Source organism: Acomys russatus, chromosome 9 (assembly GCF_903995435.1).
Source record: "Acomys russatus chromosome 9, mAcoRus1.1, whole genome shotgun sequence".
NCBI classification, from domain to species: domain Eukaryota; kingdom Metazoa; phylum Chordata; class Mammalia; order Rodentia; family Muridae; genus Acomys; species Acomys russatus.
This window is the reverse complement of record NC_067145.1, coordinates 851,607-872,039: the sequence shown is the minus strand read 5'-3', so window position 1 is coordinate 872,039 and position 20,433 is coordinate 851,607. Positions and strand designations below refer to the sequence as shown.

Sequence of the window (20,433 nt, the reverse complement as noted above, 5' to 3'; positions counted from 1 at the left end):
AAAAAAGAGTTACACCTCTAGGGTCTTCCTATCTACTTTTAACATCCCCCTTTCTACTGTTTTCCATGCTTATCTTTCTCATTTTGGAGGCACAGCTCTACTATTCCAGATATATAAGCCTCAAGCAAATGAGAGATATTGAGTAAGAACAGATGGCTAAAGACAGTTCTTCACAAATAATTTCATGGGCTATTAGTATTATCTTTAAAAAGTATGTGGAAAACACTACTAGTTAAATTTAAATACAATTTTTAATAAACTATTTTCAAGTGTCTTTTATATGATAATGTACATCATAACTCTGAGGAGAGCTGTGTAACACACAACTTTCAGAACTTCCCTAATGTCTGATTGTTAGTCCCTCTTCGAGCCTTACTTTAATAGTAGGATAGTAGAGTATAAATAACCAGGAAGTTGTTTACATATGACTTAGAAGCTTTTAAAGGACATCAAATGCTATAAAAGGCAAATGAAAGCCATTTGTTCTCTAAGTGTGTTCTTCCTCGTAGCTTTTCAGAGGTCATGCTCCTATGTGGAAAAGCATGGAATGATTGATTCTTGGCCATAAGGCAAAAACAGTCTTGTCATATGGGTAGATGTTTTCCTAAATAGAGAATTGTATACTGAAATGGATACACTCTTGGGAACTTGAAGAGATCACAGGAGATTTGGGTATGCCTAAAATATAAAAGTAAAAAATACAGATTCTTTTTTCCAAGATGGAGGCAGCATGGCAAGAGATAGGATCAGTCCATCCTGGGGATTCCGATGTTTCATTTCCAGTGACATATAGCTTGTCTTTGCTAGTTTATGTGTGATTCTCACTCCTTATTTCCCTGGTGTCACCCCCAATACTACATAGGAGTATAGCTGGCTTTTTAAATATCCTCTCCTGTTCCCAGAAATCCAAGAGACAACCAACACTGAAGGCCATAAGGTCAACAAGTTCTAGTGGCTAAGTGGACTAGCAACTGGAGATCCAGCTGCACAAGATGAATCACACTACAGTGAGGTAGATCTCAGGGTTTACTCAAAATGTGAAGCCTTTATGGGTTACAATTACTAAAATAACACATCCTTGCATGTACCCCTTTGCTTGCTTATTTGGTGAGAGGGCAAATAGCCATTGATCAGATCAATTAGTGTTAGCAAGAATTGGTGCTATTCGATAAAAAGCTTTCTTGATTGGGTGAATATTTTGATAGGCATCTGGAGAAGAATGTAGGTTTTTGAAGGCAGTTAGAGTGCATGCAAAGGAAAGTGGTAAAAACAAGAAGGATGGGCAGGAGAGAAGATTACACAGGAGGACAGTTAGCTGACATACAAATTCATATACATGTCATCAGGGGGCATATCTGAGGGGAAAGAATTAAAATTACAACAAAACAAAACAAGGGTGGGGGTAAACATGGAAGACTGGAAAATAAGTGTGATTCGGGTGCACGATGTGCAATTGCCAAAGAATCAATAAAAATATTATGTTGATAAAAACTACAAAAGCTGAAATTCCTCTTCCAATTATTTATATTATGGTGATTATGCAATGTCTCTTATCTCCATAGATGTTCGGTGATACCTATGAAAACCGAGCCTGCAGCAATGGAACACACAGAGAGATTCTGTGGGACCACATCTATCAATCAATGCAGCAGTAGTGAGGGCATAAGCCTTAAATGAAAAAAGGTAGATCTTACAGGAAACCAAGAGAAGGGCTTGCAGTGATATTCGTTTAAAAAGCTTTGCAATTACATTTCAATGTCAAAGCATGAGGTCGCCCCAACAAGTACATTAACAACAGACAACACTTTTCATTCTTTAAGGAAGAATATTTCCACTCTGGTGATCTGTGCCTCTCACTGTCCCCAAGTGCCAATAGCTCCAAATAAGTTGGCTTGTAATTTTAATGCTCAATTGGCTACATCTACTTGTGTGCTTTAAATGGCTTTTAAATTTAGCTTGACTCTAGCTGCATAGTTTCATTTTCTGCTTCCTACCTAAGACTGTTTTCAAATTTTGTCTTGTTGAATTGTCCTCCATTTTGCTTGTTAACCAGAAACCTCATCCTTATCTCTCCCATGCATAGCACAAAGCTAACTAGTCACTGTACTATACTGTTCTTTTTTCATATCATCCTCTTTCAAATTTTCCTTACTTCATCCCTTACTGTGAATGAGCTTGCTAAAACTGGTCTAGCTACTTACCCACTTGCTGTCCATCTATCTTGTGGTCTGCATCAATTATTACCTAAAATACATCTGATCACTTACCTGTCAGATGTCAATGGCTCTCATTTGCTTTCTCTCTCTCAAACAATCCTTTCTCAAAAGGCAGATATGTAATGTATAGGGTACAAGATGGAGCTTAGTAATGGTGTCTGAATATATGTTCCATCATTCATTGATAAAGAAGTCTAAAGGAAAATATTATATTTTCCTAGACCTAAACTTTTTATTTTTAATTTATTTTTTTAAAGATTTATTTATTTATCATATACACAGTGTTTTGCCTGCATGTACACCAGAGGAGAGCCTCAGACCTTATTATAGATAGTTATGAGCCACCATGTGGTTGCTGGGAATTGAACTCAGGACTTTTGGAAGAGCAAGCAGTGCACTTAACCTCTGAGCCATCTCTCCAGCCCACCTAGACATTTTAATCTGTAAGTTAATATCTACTTCTCATGGTTGTTATATATCAAATGGCATTCAGTACATGAAAAAGACTGCAAATAGTAGAGCACAAGCCTTCTAATGTATTAAGTGATTCACAAATACACAAAGGAATATTATAACTAAGGGGCTAGATTTGCTGCTGGTCTCAAAATATATGTTGTTATACAGAGATAGGTATCACACAAAAATAAATTAAAGTCCCATGAATATAACCTTATTTGGGAAGAGGGTACCTGAAGAACTAATCAAGTTAGGATGAATTAATGTAGTCAGACCCTAATCCAGTATAATTGTGTCCATATTAAAAAAAAGGAGGGTCATTGGGAAAAGACCATCTGAGGAAGGGGCAGTTGGTGATCTATCTATAAAGCACGGGACCAGAACTGCCAGCGATCAACAGAAACCGATTATCTTAAGGCAAACAGTTGTAGTACTGTGTTACCCTAGCAAACTAGTGCACATAGGTAACAATTTTAGCTCCATCACTTTTGTGCTCTATGAGTTAGGCTACTAGACAATTCTTTTTTGCTTTCTGAAAGGCACTTACCTTTCTGTGATTGTTTCTCTGAGGCCGCTTGCCACACCCTTGACCACAGTGCTTGCTTTGGGTGTCAGTACCACCTGAGATATAAAAAATGAGCCTTTTTTTCTTCTTTCAGTGATGGATGCCTGAAGAAACTGGATCAGTTTCTCAGGGTCTGTCGTGTTCGCCCAGGGTGCTGGCATCATCTGCCCAGGCCAGAGGAAGGGCACTTCCAGAGCCACTGGACTGTGGTAGAAGACTAATACTTGATAGTCCTTCTCCCATAAGTACTTTAAACTCACTTCCTGGGCAAAAATGGCTGGGCACATTTTGTTTCCATAGATGTCTTTCAGCATTTGGACCAGTTTTTCATGATGATACTTCTGCATTCCATAAAAGTGGTTGAAGTCCAAGAATACTACCTCCTTGTGGTGATCTGTGAGAAATGCATTGATCTCTTCAAGACCCTCATTGACTTTGGCACTGAATAAGCCATGAGCAAAGTACAGTTCGTTGTCTGGGTCTCTGGGCTTCGTGGAAATCCGAAGGTCAAAGTAACGGATCCCGGCTCCCAGCTGACCAGTGAAGCTCATTGTCTGAGTGGCTAACCATTTCCGCATCAGTTTCTTGGCTACAGTCCCAAACACAGAGACAAAGTTTTGGACAGTTTCTGGCTGTTCGGGGCCTACTGGAGAGGCTTCATCAATGTAGAAGCTGAAAGAATCATGGGACCCTGGGAAAGTAACAAGGTATGATGTGGTTAATGTCCTATCTTTCATACATATCACTTCGTTCCTGCCTGAAAAGGATTCACTCCCCCTCAGATGGGATGAAGGAACTACTTAATACACACTTCTTGTGGGCTCCTTTGAATGGTTTGGTATTGGAAAGAGAACACTTCAGTTGATCAAAACTGATAGTAAAATAGTAAACAATTTCCTTCAAATCAGTACTTCAAGACTCACATGACCATCTACAGTGAATTAAGCTGTCTGCACTCACAAAGATAGGCTTTCTACACCAGCAAGGTAAAGGATTATTCACGAAGTGCGATGTATGTAAAGTCACAGGGACTAAATGCTTTGTCTTCAATTTTACCATCTATGATGGCTAATCTTGTGATAGAATTTGAAAATCGCCTAGGAGAATGTTTTCAGAACCAGTTGACTGATGTATGAAAATCTACCCAGAATGTGGGCAGCACCATTTTTTTTTTTTTTTTTTTTTTGGTCTGGAGGCTCTAGACCGAATACTACAGAGAGATCTAAAGTGAATGGTGTATCCATATTTTTCTCTCTGCTTTCTGACTCTGGATCCAGTGTGACTGGCTGTTCTATGCTGCATCTGCCATGACTGGGTCAGAGCTCATTACTACCCTTTCCTTGTCAGTCACCCTCAAATTGTGAGTCAAAATAAATTTCCCATTCTTTAAGGTGCTCTTATAATGCACTTTGTCATAGCGGCGGGAAAGCCTTCAATGGTTCCTTTTTTTCTAAACATACAGGGATATCTCAAATAAAAGGTCCTTTGCACACATGGATAAACAGAGTATGAATTTTCACCTCATACATTTGGTCAAACAAAAGAGAGATGATAAGATATAGGAATGAGAGCTAAGAGTATAGTACAATATAATCATCTTTAAATTCATTTCTGACTGGTACTTGTGAACTATTATGAGACAAAATGCTTTCTACATACCAAATAAACAATGAAATTTCTTGTAAATTACTACAACTGGCTGTGCTTAAAATTAACAAATAGACCCCATTCTTCACAGATTTTTTCTTTCAACAGAAAGCTCTCTCTGTGGAATAGATTTTCAAATTCATAAGAATTCCTTCCACTGGATAACAAGAACTATTTGTTCAGCTATCTACCTGGGGAGGTTATGAGTGCTAAGCGTTCTTAAATGTAGTGATTGACATACTTATGGTTTGCTTCTAAATATGATTTGCTTATAATTTACATGTGATCAGGACCTATAAAATGATATTAACATTGAGTTTTATCCTTCTAATCTTCCTTTTGGCTCTAGGTCATGATTACTGAGTCTTTACAGTGTATCCTGGATGCTTGACACACCAGAAAAGGCAAATGGGCTTCCAGTTTAGACACTTTTTTTCCCCTTTCCTGACCTTGTCCCTGAGCCATTGTTTCCCATCTGTTACTTAGCTTCTCCTGAGTTCATTTTGTTGCCCTGATTTTGACATAGGTCCCATAAGGCACTGATTGTTTTGTAGATCTTTGACTTCTTCAACCTAACACACACACACACACACACACACACACACACACACACACACACACACATGCAAGCACCTCTAAATTTTTGGAGGCAACATCTCAAGGAGTTTGTCAAATCATCTATTTGAGCCACTTTTTTCAATATTTATCTTGCCTAAATTCTATACCTGTACCTATATGTGATCTTTCTCCATGCATGCATATAACCATTTATTTTTGCAGAGTCCATAGAAAGAAGTTGGAGAGCATCAACTTTGGATACTGTGGAAGGTTCTGTGATAAAATACTAAATGTGCTTTAGTAGTCAGAAAATTGTGATCTGTAAGCTTTAGAACAGAGAATATCTTGAATTTTTTTAGACTTTTAAACAATAAAAGGTAATCCAAACAAACAGAAATGCTATGTTGAACTTAGTCTCAAGCATGATGATCTATTTATCTTACTTAATGATATGAAAAGAAAATACCAGCTATTTCTGAATAAATAAAATTGGAACTTTGCACCTGGCACTAGCATATTTTATAGATATTTAAATGACTGAATATTGATTTATTAGTAACAGTTTATCTGATTCCTAATCTAAGTGAAGAAGCTGAGCAGAGTCTACTGTAAATTGATGTACACAGAGAAGTGTTTGCACTTAGGAAGACTTAAAACTAAATGATGTAAGATCAAAACAGTTAAATAATCACATACATACTAAAAGATACCTTATGACAGAATCAGGATGAAAGTACTGGATACTGTGCCAAGCTTGTAAAAGACATTCATTAAAAGCAAGATGAATTAAAGCAAATATAGCTAGATTACTTATTCTATAAATGACATCTTTAGTTTTTTTGTGTATATTTGTAGCTTTTTTTAGTATTAATTATTTATATATAATAATGAATTTAAATTTTTATCATTACGTTTTCGTATTTCATTTCATATAGTGTAATTTGATCATATACATCCTCCCTTTTTGTCATCTTGCTCTTGCATATATCTCTTTCTTCCCTCCAAGTCTTCCAGGGTCATGACCTTCCTTCCTTCCTTTTACTTTTTACTGTTTTTAATGACTATGTGTCCCACTGAATTCAACTACAGCACTTACAGCATCATGAACAAAGGAGCACAAACACCTTACCAGTAGGTACAGGCTGGAAAAACATGCCTCAACTTCCCCCTACAACAGCTATTAACTACATTTATATCACTGGGCAAGGGCAGACTCCATTATCTCATCTTCTTTCATGATTTTTCAATATGGCTTTAGTTTCACCTTTCTGTAATGTAGTGCACAGCAAGCATTTTTTAATGTAAAAGGGCATGGAAATAATCAATTGTGAAAATACATAATAATTTTAAAATAATGTTATTTGTTGACCTTCAAGCAAGGTATGACATTGAGGTCAAAGTAAGAGAACATTAACACTTAAAAACAACTGTTAAAATTATATAGAAAGAAACAATGATGTCTTTGCCAATATTCCTTTTAAGTTAGGTTGTGCCATTGTGTACAAAAAGCAACGTCTGGAGATGGTGTACTGGGGCTTCTTTATTCTGTAGGCATTATTTTGGAAAAGAGTTACATCAGTTGATACAAAAGACAGTCTTTGCACTGATGTGAGAGTGAATAGCCTAACATGGAAAATATTTCCGAAGTGAAAATTTTAATAACTTTAAATCCTATCTACAATGCTGCTTCCTAGTGTCACATTCTCACTGAAATGTCTTCTATTGTTTGATCTTAAATTAGAAGCATTGCTTTATGAGACTGAAAAAGAGACAGAAAGATTTGCCCTACGCCTTTCTCTTTTTTTCTTCCATCTATTTATTTACTTAATCACTTTACAACCTGATCATGGTCCCCTCCCTCCTCCCCTCTCAGTCCCACCTCCACTCCTCCCCTTCCCTCTCCTTCTCTTCTCAGAGAAGGGGAAATCCCCATGGGAACCAACTTACCCTGGAACCTCAAATTGCAGCAGGACTAAGTATATCCTCTCCCACTGAGGCCAGATAAAGCAGCCCAGTTAGGGGAAAGGGGTCCAAAATCAGGCAACTGATTCAGAGACAGTCCCATTTTTGGGGACCCACATGATTACCAAGCTGCACATCTGCTACACATGTGTAGGGGGTTTAGGGCCAGCCATGCAAGCTCTTTGGTTGGTGGTTCAGTCCCTGTGAAGCCTCTTGGACCCAGGCAAGCTCACTGTGTAGGTCTATCTGTGGTGTCCCTGACCCCTCGGTCTTCCTCAATCCTTTCCCCCATTCTTCCATATAACTCCTCAGCTCAGCCCAGGTTAGTTTACTCTATAGGTCTTCTTGTGGTGCCCTTGACCCCTCCAGCTCCCTCAGTCCTTCCTTCACCTCTTCCACAGAGCTCCTGGAGCCTCTCCTGTCCCCGAGATCCATTCTCTCTCTCTCTCTCTCTCTCTCTCTCTCTCTCTCTTGATCTTCCCCCACTCCCCTTTCTCCTTAAGACAGGAAAGCCCTTTTCCTTTGGAAATCTTCTGTAGTCTCTGATCTAGCCTTTTGTCCTGTGCTGACTTTGTGTTACTGGACTTTTGACATCTCTCATGCTTGGCTTCAAACCAACAATCTGAACCTAAAGTAACCATCACTGTTTTGGACAGCAAAGACCTGGCACCCCATCCACAGATGTAGCTTATCCAGGTTCCTGTGTTTGCTCTGGCCCTTAATGATTGAACTCAAGAAGGGGATCTTCTCACATCTTTGAAAATTGAGAGTCTGATTAATTTCTTGTCCACTTGATAAGACTTTCGTCACTCTAGCTGAGTGGTTGTAACACTTCTAATACTTATTGGGTAGTCTTTAAGATTATTGCCCTAAATTTTAGGCTTTGTTACTTTTGAATATAGCTATTTGGCATTCTCTCCCACTTTTCTTTCTCTCTGTCTCTTTGTCTCTCTGTCTCTCTCTGTCTCTCTTTCTCTGTCTCTGTCTCTGTCTCTTCCTCTTCTCTCTGTCTTAAAGCACTGCTTTAGTTATGTCCTCCAAATTTGTTTTTGTTTTCATTCAGTTAAAATAATTTCATATTTTCCTTGTGATGTTCTTTGAATTTTGAGTAACATATATGTATTGTTTTCTGAATACTTATATATTACAAAATAGACATTCATTCTTATTTTTATCTTATTTGTTCAACAAACATTCATACATGTGTCATTTCAATCTTTTTATTTTATTTGTGGCACTGCATTTTCTTGTAACTTTATGTAGCCTAGACTTTTGTCCCTCATGCCAACCTTGAACTCAGTTTCTTGAGTTCTGGGATTACAGGAGCATGCCAGCATACCAAAATTATAATTTCCTTCTATTAATATGTAGTCAGATTTATTTCATTTTTATCTGGTGACTTTCCATGTGCATTTCAGAAGAATGTTTATTTTGTTGCAATACTCTAAATGATTTTTAGGTTGATTTGGTGGATGATTTTGCTCAAATATTTCATATTCCTATTAATTTTCTATTTTATTAATTAGTAAGAAACAAGTTTCAAAACCAATCATAAAGATTTATTATTTTTTTATCATTGGGGTTTGAATAAGAATGGCCCACATATGCTCATATATTTGAATATTTAGTCATCGGGGAGTAGCCCTAGTTGAGAAGGATCAGGAGGAGTGGCCTTGTTGGAGTAGGTGTGGGCTTTTGGTGGAAGTGTGTCACTGGGGGTGGATTTTGCATTCTCAGGAGCTCAAACAGTCCCAGTGGCTCTCTCACCTTTCTGCTGCCTGTGAATGCTGACACAGAACCCTCTGCTTCTCCAGCACCACGTCTGTCTGTGAGCTGCATGCTAACTGCCATGCTGACAATTAACTCAACCTCTGAAACTGTAAGCAAGCCCCAATTAAATGATTTACTTCATAAGAGTTTCTGTGGCTGTGGTGTCTCTTCAGAGCAATAGAACACTGACTAACATAGTAATTCTTTTTTTTTTTCTTTTTTTCTTTTCTTTTTTTTTTTGCTTTTTAGATTCTGAAGCTTTGTTAGTAGGCTCATAAGCATTTATAAGTATTGTATCTTCTGAATGCATTAATCTTTCTAACATGCCTCCTCTTTTCCCTTGATGATATCCCTAGTCCCAGAGATTAGTTCAGTATATTGTTTTGGCTGTTTCCTTTTACTATCTTTGTGTTTTTATATGGAAAGGAGTTTCTTATGCACAACATATTATTGGGACTCAGTCAGTGGCTGCTCTTGACTTTGATTGGCTCAGTAAGACAAATGATGCATTTTGCCACATTTTTTACTACTGATCTACCTGTTTTTGTCTTTTTCTTTCTTCCTTTGGATTAATTAAAATTTTTTCTTAATAGTCCATTTTATCTCTTGGCTTATTGGACTTTGCTATTCATATCTTTCTGGGTGTGATAAGCAACGTATGCATATGATGGTTAAAATCAACACTTAAGAGGTGGTATCTTTTCACATTTCAAACACAGATTGTAAGGGGAAAAAGTTAAGAAATTATTGCACAATCCTAAGTAAAATAGACTTGCTATAGTTTAACTGTACCTTATGATAATCAAAGATAATGTGGCTGCTTGATAAAGAAAATTGATATGTAGAATCTGGTTTCAAAGCATACTAATTTTCAAGATGGATACTTTAAGAAATACATTCATTGTTGGCCTATAATACCATCACTGAGCAAGCAGAGGCAAGGGAATCTCTTGAGCTCAAGGCCAGCCTGAGTCTATGGAGCAAGTTCCAGGACAGTCAGGGGTACAAAAAACCATGTCAAGAAAGAGAAGGAGGGAGGGAGGGAGAGAGGGAAGGAGGGAGGGAGAGAGAGAGAGAGAGAAAGAGAGAGAGACAGAGACAGAGACAGAGACAGAGACAGAGACAGAGACAGAGACTGAGACAGAGAGAGATTTAAATAGTTTTTAGATTAAAATACATTAGTATTAAGGAGCTGTGTGAAGAATGCGGCCAAGACACATGGCACAAGACTAGAGGATTATTAGGTCATTAGCCATTAATATGGCTTTTATTTTCTATCTTATTAAATTAAAATACTTCATGAGACTTTTATAAGGAATGAGTCAATATCATACTAGAATTATAAGTAAATACTATATAATACCATAAATATAACAGTAATTGAAGTTTACATTGCTGTCCTTTTTTATACTGTTATAACTAGCAGAACATCTATTCACTTAAGAAAAAGAGAATATCATCTTCACAAGTGTACACAGGGTCACTGTACAAGCTTATCTTAGCATGGGACAGATGAACATCGAAGTTGCAGAATATATGTTTAGAAATGTTTATTGGAAATTAGAGACTTAGGCACTACATGTTCAAGATTCACAAATATAATACAAAAAATCACCTATCATATTTATTGTTGTTTTTAAAAAACATCTAAAGGCTCTCATCCATGATATTGATAAAATTGATATATGGTATAGACTTTTAGTGCTCCTCCTTCAGTATCCATTCAGTGTTATTCATGCAAGATCTTCCAGATGAATTTTTGGTTGCTCTTTGTTTTTGACCTTAGCTTCACTTCAAATAACAAAATTATGGATAATAATATACATTGAAGAAGATGTATCAAGTCAATTTCAGAGTAAATGGCCCAGCAACTTAAAGTCTGAAGGGTGCATAAGGACTCAGTTCCAATAACCACAGCTCTACCTTCGAATCCAGGCTCTTACTATGTCACAGCAAAGACACCAGCCATCCTCACACTGGCAGAGTACTGAGAGTGCTTGTGACTTCCCAGGACACAAGACTCGGCCTCCACACCCATTCTTCCAAGAATGCCCTTCTGGCAGCAAGTTTCTTGGATTCTTGATAATCTGATAACCTTGTTGTCACATGATCACAGAAGCAACACCATAGTGGTAGGAAAGCATGAATGTTATTGCCCATTATGAACCCAAAATGACTCCTGGGTGAGGATATAATAAGGAGGGCTTACTTTTGTGACTGATTTCTAGGACATAAGAAAGGTGGTTGGTGCTGCTACCATGCTCCATGAGAAGAGAAAAAACTGGAACGAAGTTTGTTTTTATCTTTCCAGTATGGAAGTCTGAAACCTAATGTTTTTTTCTTCCTGTGTGTGAAGCCCTTTTAGCAATCATGGTGGACTTTCTTCCAACTGACTTTATAATTCATCTGTCTACAACAATCTTTAATCATCACTAGATATTGGATGTCACTATTGATACTTAATTATGGTTATCAATTTTCCTCTATTCTTGTTTCTTACTCTCCATCTAAAACTCTCCCTGTATACACTTGATTTTAGACCAGAGTGAAATCCTTAAAAACCAAAACAAACATTTTAAAAGGTAATTTCTAAATATGTGGGGTCAATACAGCATCAAGCTATATAAACACAAAATATTTTATACATATCAGTCAGTCAAAATTGTTTGCACAGTCAACACTACAGAAGTGAAATAGCTACTTGTATTAAAAATAATAATTTTTGCATATTGCGTATTATGCCAGACTTTACACAGGATCCTCAGGCCTGCTCCCTCTCACTGAATTATGTGATGTCTCAGGAGTAGAGGTGCTGCTGGCGATTAGTTGTGCTCTCTCTTTACTAAATCTGGTTCCTCCTCTCACGGTAATAAGGCTATGACATCAGGGGTGTACGTGAAACCTTAGGAATATCACAATTGACTGTGAAGGACAACTTTCCTATCACCTCTGTGACCTCATTATACTTCTTGGCAGACAGCCTGGTATGTACATGGATAATGACACCATAACAAAATTAAAAAAAAACTCTACTCAGCCATTTTGAGCACTTGGGGCTGGTGCACTTCTTAGAATATTTACCTTTCCCCTAGTTTCTTCTCCTTTCCTTGTCATTGTCCTCTTTCAATCTCCCTCATTTTCTTGTTCTTCCAGATCCCAACTGAACCTATATCCAAGCTATGACTTTCATTTTCTCCATTCATTTTGGTGACCTAGTCCAATTTTTAGTTGCTTTGGTTTTTCTGTGGATGTGTCAAAAATTCACACCATCTATTTCAGTCTTCATACCAGAAACCCCTGTCTATAACTGAAGTAAATTCCATTGCTTTATTGATATCTTAAATTTAAGCGTCCCAAACTCCTTCAGACCTGCCCTTCCCTGTGTCCATCAGCATATGTAATTATCTCATCAACTTCTGCCTTTACCTTCAGTCTACCTTCAACTTTTTCTGTCCCTCAAGCCACACAGTCTTCAGATTGTACCGTGTTGAGTGAATTACTATTTTTAGAAATAAACAGCCTCTCTCAGAGCTGCTTTATTTTTCATTTTCATTCCAACGCTAGTGTCCTGGAGTGCTATGCGGACCCCTAAAACAGTGATCAAGTACCGCTTTGAGATGAGCACTATCCCAAGCATCCCTGCTGTCCCCGTTCAGACTTCCTCCTCACACATTAGCTCAGCCCTACATTCACCAGCAAGATCCCCCGCGTTCCCCGTCTTTTCACTAGCCGGTTTTGTGACCCAGTAATGCACCTTGTAACCAGCTCCCTTACTCTAACTCTTTACTTTGATAATCCACGCTACCCAAGAATTTGAACATGTCATCACTAAAGGCTTGACTGGTGACTAGACCTCGATTGCTGAATCTACTGTCTCTCAATGCATCTTCCGTACCAGCCTCTAGAGTGCTGCTGGCTCTGCTCTTGCTTTCTTCTCCTAAATCCCTAAGTTCCACCCTCTGTGAGGTTGCCCACCTCACTCAGGGCACAGAAGACTCTGACCTCAGCACATTGCCCACTCAACAGGTAGCATCCCTGGAAATACAATAAAATCTACTTTTAAGAATCAATGTAATGATGGCGATAAATTACACATATTACAAAATAAGAGTTATACTCAAATTACTTTTCCTTGATGTGGAAAACAATTGATTCTCTCTAGTTGTGACTATGTGATGCTCAACCTCACAGGGGGGAAAAGAGAAGTTAAAGCCTTCCAAATTAATCACTTCTTTCTCACCTGACAGCCCCAAATTAATCTCATTAATTTTCATTTATCACACTTGTTAAACCAATCAGTTGTTTGTGTTTTTTGGAAGACTGACTAAAACCTTAAATGTGAAAGATTATTCTCATTTTTGACATATGCTTTTGACTTAATCCGCCAGCATATGACTGGGTCTTGATTAAAAAACAAAATTTTCTTTTTCATCAAAGATAATGAATATGTGTCACACATCAAGTACTTCTAGAATCAAACAAATGATTAAATGGCCCAGAGATGCAACTAAATATGGATACTTCATCTGATACAACTGGTGCATATGAAATATATTTTTAAATATTAGGCCTCTCTTTTCTGGTAAAAAAAAAAAAAACTGAAGTGAATCCTTATACAATGGAAAATCCAACATTATCATGCTTTAGTTTTTAAATTTTTATTTATTTATTCACTTTACACCCTAGTCATAGCCCCTTCCCTCCTCATCTCCCAGCCCTGCCTCCCTCCTTCTCTTAATCCCCCTCCCCTATTCCTCAGAAGAGGGAAGCCCCACATCTTGCCAGCTTTTCGATCACGCTTTAATTTTAATGTCTCTTTGGGCAAGTCCATAAGTTCATTTTCTTTGAATCCTCCTTTCTTAGCTCACCCAAGAGACCATAAGTTAAAGAGGTGGATTATCGTACTTTGGTATTTTGGTACAGGGTTCCAGATGCTAAATGTGAAAATCCTGTTACCCTGATGCCTCCCAGGAGTAAAGAGGTTAAACATTCATCAAGAAGTCTATATATTTGCTGGATCCTTTTCCTTAGCTCATAGATGAACTCATGGCAAAGCCATTAAAAGTGACAGTTCCCAGTCAAGGGCTGAAAATTGGCTGCCAACTAGCAACTCTCCCATGCACATGAATTTCTTCTTCCCAGATTACCAACAGATCCACAAGCAGAGCAATTGAAAGACTAAATTACATGCAATTTCCTGCAAAGCAGTCGTAGCGGGTCTCTCCTTTTCCAATGCAACATGCTCACTGCTGGGCACTGCTCACCATTAAGTCTGATGGAGTCACACCCAGAAGATTTGCTGTGCAGGGCACCATTAACCCAATAACAACACACGGCAACCTTCTAACCCAGAACAACAACACTGGGAAAAGAGCTTTCATAAAGGGAAGAGACTGAGACATAGACAATATATATTGATATGTATGTATCATATATATATATGAACTACATAAACCTATCAGCTGTCTCTTCTGCCCTTGAGACACCTGTAGCCGTGGTACTTAGCCACAGTGGTTTTGTTTGGGGTTATCCGAAAGCATAAGGAGACATTCTGGTTGTTTCAACACAAAGGGGGTGCTGCTAGTATATTATGGGTAGAAGGCTAGGGATACCAATAGGCATCCCATAATGCCCCAGAAAGCCTTTGCAATAAAAAGTTAGATAGAACCAAGTAGAGACAGCTTTCTCTAGTGCGAACCTTACAGGCAGATAACTCCCAGAGTTCGCCAGCACTTTGAATTAGTCCTCTTCACAAGCAATACTCTCACCCTAACGCCCACACAGCTTATCTCACATATGTTCTTCACTGCGCTTTTCTACACTGAACACTGTACACAGCAACAGAAAACTCTCACATACAAGGAATCACTTTTGACTTTGATTAAAAATCAGTAGAATACATGGCTTGGGGATTTAGCTCACGAGCTACTTGGTACTCTGTGTGTGTGTGTGTGTGTGTGTTTGTGTGTGTGTGTTGTTGTTGTTATTGTTGTTGTTATTGCTCTTCTTACTTCATAACATCTTTTTATTCTGGCTGATTTGCAGGTGAACAAATCTTTCAGGCTAACATGGAACCACTGAGTTCCATCTCTGCTCTAAAAGCTCCTATGTGGAAAACATCTTGTAGGAGAATATTTATCTAGCATTTTTAAACATCATTAAACACACTGAGCACCTACTGGACACGTGACAATGTAGTTCATGATCATTTGTGGCTATGAATAGACAAGGATTGGGAGAAATACTCCTTTTAAAGCAGGCAAAGAGGGGAAAGGAAGTTAATCTTATCAAGTGTTTCCAGTGACTCGCTTCCTCCTCTGATCATTTGGTAGGTAATTACTGAACATCTGTTATCCATCATGTTAGGACAAGCATTTGGATATAAAACAGTGTACAAGCATTATCTGGATCTTTGCTTATGATGTTCCTAATACAGTAAGGAGAGACAGGAAGAAAAATCCCCATTATCACAAAGTATGATAAATGCTATGGTGAACTGCACTGATAAAACAACGGTTTAGTCCTGAGTGAGATGTGAGCTGCTAAAGGAAGTTACCAGTAAATGCCGAGGGTGAAAGCAGAACCTCAAACACATGCAACCATTAAACAATACTTCACAATGTATTGTCTGAATGTAATGCACCTCTGGCTCTCTTGGGAGCTTGTTAAGATTTGACTAATTGGTCTTGGGTGAAGCATGAGATTCTCTGCTTCTAAAATCTCCCCTGTGTTGTGACTGCCACTGTCCCAACTACCATTCTCAGAACAGTGAGCTATGCAGATACTTCTCAGCTAATCAGCTACTCGTGTGTATTTGTCTTCTCTCCTTGAATCTTGTCTCTTGTGCTTTCTCATTTTCAGTGCCTATCCTTTCTTGGATCGATAAATATCGCATACATAGACACACATCAACACAGATAGTTGCATGCACACACAGACATACAAACATACATGAACAGAGATAGCAGCATGCACACATGGACAAATAGAAAGATTTCTGCATATGTGACCTATGTTATGTCTATATGAGGGGCTTTTAAGTTTGGATGGTATTATATTGTTCATGATTTGTTGTTTCTTTAAATACTGAATCAAAAGTAAGAGCTGGGCTGATCATTTTCTTTTGATAAAATGTCAATATGTTTCTATATTAAACTTTTCTGACAAACTTCATCAGTTCATTTCTGGATACTCAGAAAATATCTGGCAGTGATTCTGTATCTCCTAAAGAAGAAGCTAAACTCAAGTCCATAAACCTCAGAACAAGATGGAGTGTCCATCCTTCTCACCCTCTCACCCTTGAGACCATCACACTGCTTCATCTTTCAGATATTTTCATTTCCTGGTTCATAATGATCAGCCTTTGAGATTCTATGAGTAAGGGAGAAGATGAATCAATGATGACTAAATATTAAGAAAGGTGCAGGGTGAAGATTTGTCTGTGGAAGAAAAACATAACAACTAGAGAGAATAATGCCACATTTTATCAATAATTGGCCTTGACTTTTTGGGTATAGCTCAGAGGAGAATTCAAAAGGGACCCGAAGGCAAGGGGATGGTTTGGAGAAGAACCAGAAAAGAGAACCACCCAGTTTCTTGTGGCATTCTGCTCCAAGGTCCTAGACAGCTTAGAAAGGGTCTGGACTTAACAGAGACACATGCTCTATTTATGATAGAATCCATTGAAAACAGCAAGGTGGAAGGTTTTCCCCTGAATCATTGCCCTGGAATTACCTGATAAAATTAACAGAAAGAGTATGTTCTGTTGTTTTTGGAAGTGATCCAGTGTTCATGGGGTCCCCTTAATGTAGACCACTCTCCATAGCACCAACCACATTTGGCTTCTTCCTCCATCTTGAACACACTAAGTCTATTTCCACTTAGCCTTGCAATTGTATCTCAGTGCCTGTTAAATGTCAGATTCAAGTGTCAACTGAGAAAGCATCTCTTTAAATAAACGACTGTATCCTATGTGTCTAACTCACCCAATCCTTTGTTCTTTGTCTCTATGACATGAGAAACTGTGTTTGCATCTTAGTATTCATAACTAACTCGAAGCTTAATTTTTAATTATTTTCTAACACCAATCTATCTTGCTTATTTATTAATGCATTCCCCAACAAAGCACAGTGATTGGCATGTGAGAGAGATCCAATAGCTATTACATGTAATAGTTTCTTTTTCTCTCTGTGCATATCAGTTTCTTCATCTATCAATGGGGCTAATGAAACTAAAACTATGGTGATTATAAAATAAATTTACTGGTAAATACAATCACTAAAGAAATGATTGCGAAGCATTAGCTTTTACCATCACTTTGTATCAGTGTTTCTACATTTCACATGGAGCCTGGAGTTCTTACCACATAAGTGGCTTTCACCAAATATGAGGAAAGAATGGATAAGAATTACACTGAAAGGGTGTAAGCACCCGTGGCTGTGATAAAATTTTAGAATTACACAAAGAAAACACCAGTGCCAGTGGTTCCAGGGTAGTATGGGTAGATAAACTGTTGTGAGCCCTTCTCCTTTCTCGTTCCTGTGCTGTGTGTCACAGTGTCAATCAAGTCTCTCCAGCGCAGGAAGGCTCTCCTTATGCACATGGGGCTTCAGACTCTTACTGTGAGTACCAGTCCTTCTAATGTCCAGAGCTGTCACCAACAACTTGTCCTCTACTCTACCTTCTGAAGGGTCCTCAAGTCCAGGGCAGCTTAGAGCGAAACACCTCCTCTGCCAAACATTGTGTTCTTATGACAGGAAACACCAACTGTGTGACATACAGCAGCCGTTGACGGAGAAGTGGAGGAGGTTCCACCTCCCATTTGGTGAACATGCTCATTAAGAGAAAGAGATGGATCTTGCCAATCAGGCCAGCTTCCCCTTTCTTTAAGAGTTAGTATATTAAGATACTGAAGGTATTGTTTTGTTTTGTTTTTAATCTCATGTCTTCCACTGTCTTTTTGTACTAAACCTTTCTGTTGCAGGCAGGGCAGAGTCTGGGGTAGCCTTGGATGTCTGTAGCTACAGAGCAGCTCTGATTGCTTAGGCCTAGATTGAATGATCTGGAGAAAGGAGGGGAGAACTTTCCTAAAGCTAAACCCACATCAATAAATCACATGAATCAATACAAAGCACCCTGGTGTGTTTTTCATAAGACCAAAACAAACCTGGAAACACATAAACAGTCTAGTTATTAAATTCTTAGATTTGAGGGCCAGAAGGCCTCTGAAGTCCGGCTGCTTATTTTTGTCTTGTATGTCAGCACTATTTATTTTTCTTTTATGAATAATGAAAACCTAAAATAGCACACATTACCCTTAATCATGTTTGTGTTACAGGAAAAAAAAAGTCTCCTTGAAATACAAGCCTTTGATTCTATCATGCACACAGAACACCACTTCTCGCCAACAGCTGGTTTGTTTTTCCTTATCAAAGGTGTGCTTGGGGGCATGGGGATTTTTCCTTTGCCTTCCTTCCTGTCTTGCATTCTCTTCCCCTGTCCTTGGGATTTGAGCTTTAGCTGTAGAAATCAGCATGCTCCTCTCGCTTTCCAGTCTTGAAGCAGGAAGAATAAAGTCTGTCAGACAACTGGGCACATGCAGACTGTTTGCTAAATCCCAGAACATGGGTACCAAGCTGGGTCTATCACAAGCTGACTCTGCACAGCACTGCCTTGATGCTTGAGGATACATTGTTCCATCAATCTGATATGACATGCAGACATTCCCACAACACTTATTCTCAAATATACATGTTATAAGGTGTTGGAGAATTATTGCACTGGGATTAATATGTAAAGTATTTGTGACAGATGCAAACAGAGAGAAACACATCAAATTAGGACATTAGATAACGTCCCCAGTGCCCGCAGTGTTGCATTGTCTTTGAACAATCTAAATGACTGAATTTTGTAACACACACTAATAAATACTCAATCAAATCCTTTATTAGGCTGCATTTCTGAATTTCCTTTCATATACATTATTGTGAAATGAATTCCTTTAATCACTTTCTGTTTCTTAGTCTCCTCCCAGGAACTCAGTGGTCTCATGTGTTAGAAGATGACAAGATCTGCCTTTTCTTCTGTATTAGTCCTTGTCTCCTCACAGAGTTTTGGGATTACCTTAGGTAAAGGACCTGGCTACACTTGTTTGAATTGGAAAATGGCCATGGTGATGGGCCCTTCTGGTGTTTGCTCTGAATAATATTCTTATTATATAGTCTACTTGCCTTTATTTTAGTGAACCCTCCCCTAAAACAGATACATCTCTTATTTCAGCCTCACATTTATATTAAAAGGTTTTTTGTCTTTATTATCAGTCTTTAGTCATTACATCTAGTCATTGAAGGGCATATCTCCCAGTCCCCAGTGTCAAAAAGATTGATAATGTCTGTACGTGCAACACACTTTTTAGAGCTCAGATAGACACAAATACATTTCATCAGATAGTTTTCTTAAGGAAGTTCTTTTCTTTCTTTCAACATTCATTCATTCACTTTTGTACACATGTGAAGGTCAAAAGACCGTTTGTTAGAGTCAGTTTTCTTGTCCTATATGGGTTCTGGAGATCAAACTCAGATTTTCAGCCCTGGCAGCAAGCACTGTGACCCACTGAGCCATCTCTTTGGTCTGCCCTGCCCTGTCCTCTCTGTGCTTCCCTTCCCTTTCTCTTTATCTGCGTCTCCGTCTCTTTCTGTCTCTTTAGCTCTCTTATTCTTTCTGTCTCTCTCTGAGCCATTTTGTTTTATGAGGCTATCAGTTCTATCTTGTTCTCTGGCAGGACCTGTCCAGACTGGATTGCAAATATGGTCACATAGATGTAGCGTGTGGCATATTTAGAAAAACAACAAACAAGCAAGCAAACAAAAAAACAGTAAGTCCTGAAAGAATCTCTGAGAAAATTTATTTCTACTAATGATACAAGGTTCAGATGGAAACAAAACAAAATAAAGATAAAATAAGAGAAAATCATGCTTATTTGTTGGACCAAATTGGTTAGAGTTTATGGTTACTTTGGAAGTTAACACTCAACCATAGATTATTGCAAATAATTAAAGCTGGATCTCCAGTTATGAGTTATTTATTTTTGTACTTACAGAGTACAGGTGGTAAGTAAGTGAGCCTGAGAATAGTATAGAAGTCACAATTCCCCATGGGACATAGAAAGGCTTGTTGGGAGTGCGCTCATTTTCAGGCATGGAGTAATTAATGTAATAGGAGAGAGTTGTGGAATTTTGTTTTGGTTTTGTTTGCTTGTAT

The 20,433-nt window shown here is 38.2% G+C and overlaps 1 protein-coding gene across 1 annotated transcript in view; it reads right to left on the bottom strand.

Moving 5' to 3' along the window:
* The window catches only part of Plcxd3 (phosphatidylinositol specific phospholipase C X domain containing 3), a 165,815-nt gene that overhangs the window by 62,506 nt on the left and 82,876 nt on the right, over positions 1–20,433 (bottom strand). The window contains exon 2 of the mRNA XM_051150914.1: positions 3,220–3,928. Coding sequence (XP_051006871.1) covers positions 3,220–3,928 — 709 coding nt within the window. The remainder of the gene's footprint in view (positions 1–3,219; positions 3,929–20,433) is intronic.